At 41.1% G+C, this 5,720-nt stretch overlaps 1 protein-coding gene across 2 annotated transcripts in view; it reads right to left on the bottom strand.

The window, feature by feature from the left end:
• Positions 1 to 5,720, bottom strand: part of IFT140 (intraflagellar transport 140) — a 167,701-nt gene that overhangs the window by 145,302 nt on the left and 16,679 nt on the right. For both annotated transcript variants that reach the window (XM_019539922.1, XM_019539923.1), the window contains exon 4: positions 922 to 1,043. In XM_019539922.1, the coding sequence (XP_019395467.1) occupies positions 922 to 1,043 (122 nt within the window). The remainder of the gene's footprint in view (positions 1 to 921; positions 1,044 to 5,720) is intronic.

Genomic DNA, 5,720 nt, shown 5'->3' with positions numbered 1-5,720 from the left:
TGGCCTGAGCTGGTTATAAAGGCCTGGCCCTGCCCCCTTCCGGTCATGTGACCACCTGGTTGTCCTGGCAACCAGGCACCTGAGCTGCCTGGGTGATTGACAGCTCTGCCAATCACCCTCTCAATCACGGAGCACCTCTGTGACTCCGTGACAGTTGGTATTAAACCCCTACATTTGAACCAAACTCTCTTTTACTTTGATAAAGTACTTGGTACTTTAGTTTAGTTGTCAGTAAAAAGTTTGCAGATTGTCAGTAAAAAAAAAAAATCTTGGGTTGGTAACCCTGATTACAAGAGAGAGGAGAAGAGCATGGAACCAGAGGAAGGGGAGGAAGGCAGCAATGGGGAGGAGAGCCTCAAAAGGTGAAAAGAGACATGCTAATGTGAAACCAAGAAAAGGATGAGGGCATAAGCCATTCAAAGGGAGGAAAAAAGGGAGTTGGTAGAGGAATGAGTTCAAGAGTGTGTCTGGAAATGAGAGAGAAAAGGAGAACCTGGGACTGAAAGGTAAAGAAAAAGCCATCAGAGAGCAACATCAGAAACAAAACAGAAGGTGAGTATAAGGTAGCGCTGGGGGAATCAGAGAGGGGCCTGAAATCAAAGGATAGATGACTTGAGAGCAGCATGCGAGTACAGGACAAACATGAAAGAGGTAAAGTTCTGAGTAGAAACAGTGGCTGCATGGAAGGGGAGGGGGAAGAGGGATGGGAAGACAATAAAGAAGGGAGATCACCACAGGTAGATGTGCAGGTTATCTAAGGTAAACATTCATCACTAATGGTTAGGACTGTAAATAGGAGCCCCTAGGTGTTTGTCTAGGTTTCCATACAACCTCCATGCAACAGACTAATAAGAAAAACCCCAGGCCTAACACAGAGGAAGACATGGTGTTCCAGAGCCTTAACTAGCTAATGTTACTTACTCGCTGGGAGGGGGTGGCCGAAAGATACAGTGAGACAGATGTTTTCCATACTCATGTTTCAGCAGTGGGGGACCTTGCACTCGACCTCGCTGGTCTATTCTCCATAGAAACAAAACACCAAGCTGGAAAGCAAATGCACTTAAGTGACCACACTTTGCAAAGAAATGATAATCAAGAGTGAAACCATTTAGTACACATTAAACTATCAAGTGATATGCCTTTATTGATAATATAGAATAATTCTCTTATTTTAGTTAATTTCAGATTGTTTTTAAAGTACATATAAACAATTTCGCCCCATTCACGTATAATAAAATTGAGCTACAGGGAGTTAAATTTTTTTTTAAATGACTGGATTTACTTCAAATAAAGCTGCCTGGATGGGTTTCTTAGTTACCTCCATCCTTGGTGAAAAGTCTGTTGCTATGGCTTGTGGGTCTAAAACTGGACAAACTTTGTTTTGTTTTGCAAATGTGCATATGCAGCTCTCTTGTGTTCCACCCTCTTCTTTCTTGTGAGTAGTCATTACCAAAACTAACAAAAATCCAGCTCTAGGACTCTTGGCAATTTTAACCCTCTATTTATCAAAAACACTAGGGAAAGCAAGCAACGACAAGCAAGCAAAAATATAGATGATATAGCTATAAATATAGATATGTGAAGGCATAAGTAGAATAGGGATAAGTAAGTTACAGGTCACCCAGAAAAGTAGAAATCTGCTTTCTTTTTCAGGATAAGGATACATGGGTTTTCAGGATCAAAAAAAATTAAATTACTATCAAAGTTAGGAGAATGATCACAATAGTTTAAGAAGGAAAAGATTTGCTAGATCATTGGCTAATTATAACATAGCCTATCCCACAGAAATGAATGTAGAATTGTTGTCCAGAGCCAATTGTTTAGTATTTAATTCAGACTAGTTTTATGCAATGGGGCTTTCACCATTTTCTTTTGGGAGACTATTTCACTGTTAAAGAGATCTCACTGGTAGGAAAGTTTTCCTAATAATTAGTCTAAGCTTTTCTTTTCTTAATTCCACTACTGCAAGTTATATTCTATTCCCCATGACAAACACTTTTTTATCCTCCTTGGCACTTTCCTTCTTCAAATATTTGAAGACTGTCACTACCTATTATTTTGCTAGATTATATTATAAACCTGCTAGGCTTAACATCTCCCACTCTCAAAGCAGTTTGTAGCTAGCAAATATTATGACCAATTCAGAATACACAGCTTTCATTTTACTTTCCTCTTTTCTGTTCAAAATGGTACATAATTTGTTCTATTATATAATGAGCTCTTCTTACAAAAATATGTATCTGCAGCACAAATTCAAAATAAGTAACATCACTTGTGGTTTTGCTGCTTTTCAGAAAAGAACTGTCCAACACAGAATACATGTTCACTAGCATAACATATCTGATGACCAAACACTGATGTAATTCTAGAGACTGTGGAATTTCAAGAGCATGCTATCCACTTAACCTTCCCATCTCCAAAAATGTTTAAATCCTGGGAACAACAAAATCTAAAAGCTGGTTTTTGTACTTTTCATTACAAAAATGATTAATGCTGAGATTACAGGATCCTAATTCAGACAGACAGTTTATTGTCTGTGTTTGAAAAATTGTTGGCTGTCTTGTTCAGAAGCCAGTAGTTATTTTAAGAGGGGAATATTTGTTTTAAACATGTATATTTCTTGAGAAACTAAGTGACCTAAACAAAACAAGTCTTAACTACTGGTTCTTTTGTGACAGAGGATACAAAAAGTCATAATAATAAAAGCAAAGATATTGTATGGAACCTGACATTGTTTTTATAAATTGCAGAGTTGAAATTAACAAGAATTTTGCAGTCTAAAGCACTCCAGCTCTGGATTCTCATCAATTCCAATCCCCTGCTGGCTCAAAAAATGAAACAAGCAGAGAAAAGGGACAATGCAGCACAACATGCACTTGAACAATCCCAGCAGACTAACTTACACTACAGTTTCACAGCTGGGATTTGAAGACTATTATTATTTATTATTTTTATTATGATACCAACCTCAAGAGTCCAATCACAACTAAAGGTTCTTTGGGTAAGTACATTACAAAAACAGAACAAGAATTTACAATGTAAACTGCAGTTTTATTTCATTTCATTAAGTCAAATTGCAAGGAGGGGGTCACAATTTCTTCTGTTTTTTCTTTAATATTTTGTAACTGAATTTAGTTCTGATAAAAATGGAAAATCAGTAGCATTGGTATGAAGCATAGTACAGGGAAGCACTTCCTCACACACTGCTACCTATATACCTCATTTTTAAAGAGGGCCCCATGTTTAATGAAATTCTGAGGCCATCTGAAGAGCCACATCATTTCCTTACTAGGTCCCTTAGTAAAAAAGGAAAGTTTAATTATTTAAAAAAGTAACTTTTAATTCTCATACTTGGAAGTATTATCCATTTCTTTACCAATGTAGTGATATCTGTGTTAGTTTGTCCAGATGCTGAAATTCCAACTGGGAGACTGTGATTATCAAACTATGGACCAGAGGTCAGCAACTCCTGGCACCTGTGCCACAGCTTGGCATCAAGACACGTAGGCGCGTGTGCAGTTGCTGTTGCCATTGAGCCAGCGCCGGGGCTCGGCAGCAGCTGTTTGCAGCTGCCTGGCTACCTGCTACAACTGCCCAGAGCCCAGGCTGGAAGTGGCAGCCATTTGGGAGGCTACAAACAGCTGCATCAGGCTCTGGAGCCTTTTGCCAAGTTCTATGGCAGTGACTGCTGCACAAGGGCTTTTGGGCAGACAGCAGGAGAGGGGACAGGGTTGCTCTACCCCAGGCCTCTCCCCCTGCCATGCACCCAGTGGCATGCGTGCATCCATTGCCCATGGCATGCCAAGTTAAAGTTTGGGTCAGGGTTGAGGTGTTTTTGGTGCTCCAGCCAAAAATGTTGCCAACCCCTACTATTGTCAATGGACCACTCATGATATTAAGCACTGGTTGGTTGTTTATGGGGATCTAACAGAACACATTGCTGATTTCTTTTTTTTTCAGCTTCCTGTGTCAAAAGCATCCAAGCACTCTCTTATCAGGATAGGCCTGGCTGCCTGTAAGAAAAGCTGGAAATTATTGCCATTCCATCCTACATACCTGGAGTTGAAAACATTCTTCTACAGACTGGACAAACCTACATTTGCAGGCAAATTCCTCCCTCCACCCTTAAAAAACCTACCACAACCCCAACATTTAAAAAAATATTTACAAGAAAGTAAGAAAGTTAAATTGGGGGTAAAATTGCACAAGGCTCAGGACTCACATTCCATGACCAGATTTTTACCATACAGTTTTCCCCCTTTACTTTATTCTACCTACTAGATGGATTTACCTATTATAATAAAACTAGACTTCATCTGTGTTCTACTGATTCAATTTGCCTTATCAGATTATGTTCTACAGCTTAGACTAAAGCCCCGGAGAAGTATATAAAAGGTCCAAAAGTAGTTCTTCCATTAATAAACTTTTGCAAAGGTTTACTGTAAAAGGAATTCTTTTCTTTTTCAAAGTGTAATTTTGAGTTAGTTTTTGTTCCCCAAATACTAGTAGCAAAGCCTAGAAACTGAACCAAATTGTCTTACTGGCCCCACCTCGGGAAAAACATTGGTGAAAGATTTGGAAGACAAGATTACAGTCAAGACAAGATTAGAGTCAATGTTTACTCAGCAGGAGACAAACTAATCTTAAATTTACTTCCAAGTTTGGCATGAATACCTCAGGCTGGAATTCAAATACTCTGAGGGGCTGGATGAGTGGTGTTGGACCAGTTCATGAACCAGATGAATGGCATGTGGGTGGTTCCATGGGGCAGATTCAGTCCACAGAGACCTTCCCCATGTTGGATCCAGTGCATAGAGCACTCACTCTGGGTGCTCTGGGATGTGCACTGCACATGGAATCAGATCCAGCCAGTCTGGGATGTGTGTTACATGCAGCTCCTGCTCTGACCAGTCTGGGAACCACGCTGCATGTAGTGTCCACCCTAGAGCAACCAGCAGGGGCCCTGCATGCAGTGTAAGTCCAGAACTGTTTGCTGTGTGTGTGCGTGGCATGTGTCCTGGACTGGCTGCGGCAGATGCTGCACGCAGCATGTATCCCAGAGCAGCAGGCAGGGGGCTAGAAGGGTGCCACATGGGGCATGCATCTCGAGCTCTATGCATGGGGCTGGTCTGGTGCATGTTCCGTGTGGGTCTACTCTGAACCCAGGGGCAGCACCAGAGGCTGGATGATGGGGTTCTGTAGGTCATATCTTTGACACCTCTGGAGTACAGTATTGATCCAGTTTCAGTGGTTTCAAAAGAAGACAGACCTAGCCAGCTTTCAAAGTGGCAACTGAAAATTACAGAGATTTTAGTATCTATGACTTACTTGTTAAGCCAGTGGTTTTCAACCCGTGGTCTGCAGACCCCTGAGGGTATGCACACTATGTCTATGTCTAAGGGGTCTGCAAAAGACTACTATGATCACTCAAAAGTATGTAAATACCTACAGTTACAATTCAAAGCGGTTCACACCTCCATTCAACATTTCCAACCTCCATTAGAAGTTTTTTAGAGGTCCACAAATGAAAAAGCTTAACACGTGGTTTTCAACCTATCTCAGTATTGTCTGAAACATTTCTAATTGTCCAAAGCTTTTGCCTCTTGCTCTAAAAGCTACTTGCTTTATAAACCACACTCAGGTAGGCTCTGGAGCGGTGAGAGACGCGTGGGTGAAGCCCGCTGCGCCCCCACTCCCCCGAAGCCCCCCAGACACCCCCT

The sequence above is a fragment of the Crocodylus porosus genome, unplaced genomic scaffold (genome assembly GCF_001723895.1).
Source record: "Crocodylus porosus isolate Cpor-Errol unplaced genomic scaffold, CroPor_comp1, whole genome shotgun sequence".
Lineage (NCBI taxonomy): Eukaryota > Metazoa > Chordata > Crocodylia > Crocodylidae > Crocodylus > Crocodylus porosus.
This window is presented reverse-complemented; position numbering and strand designations above follow the sequence as displayed.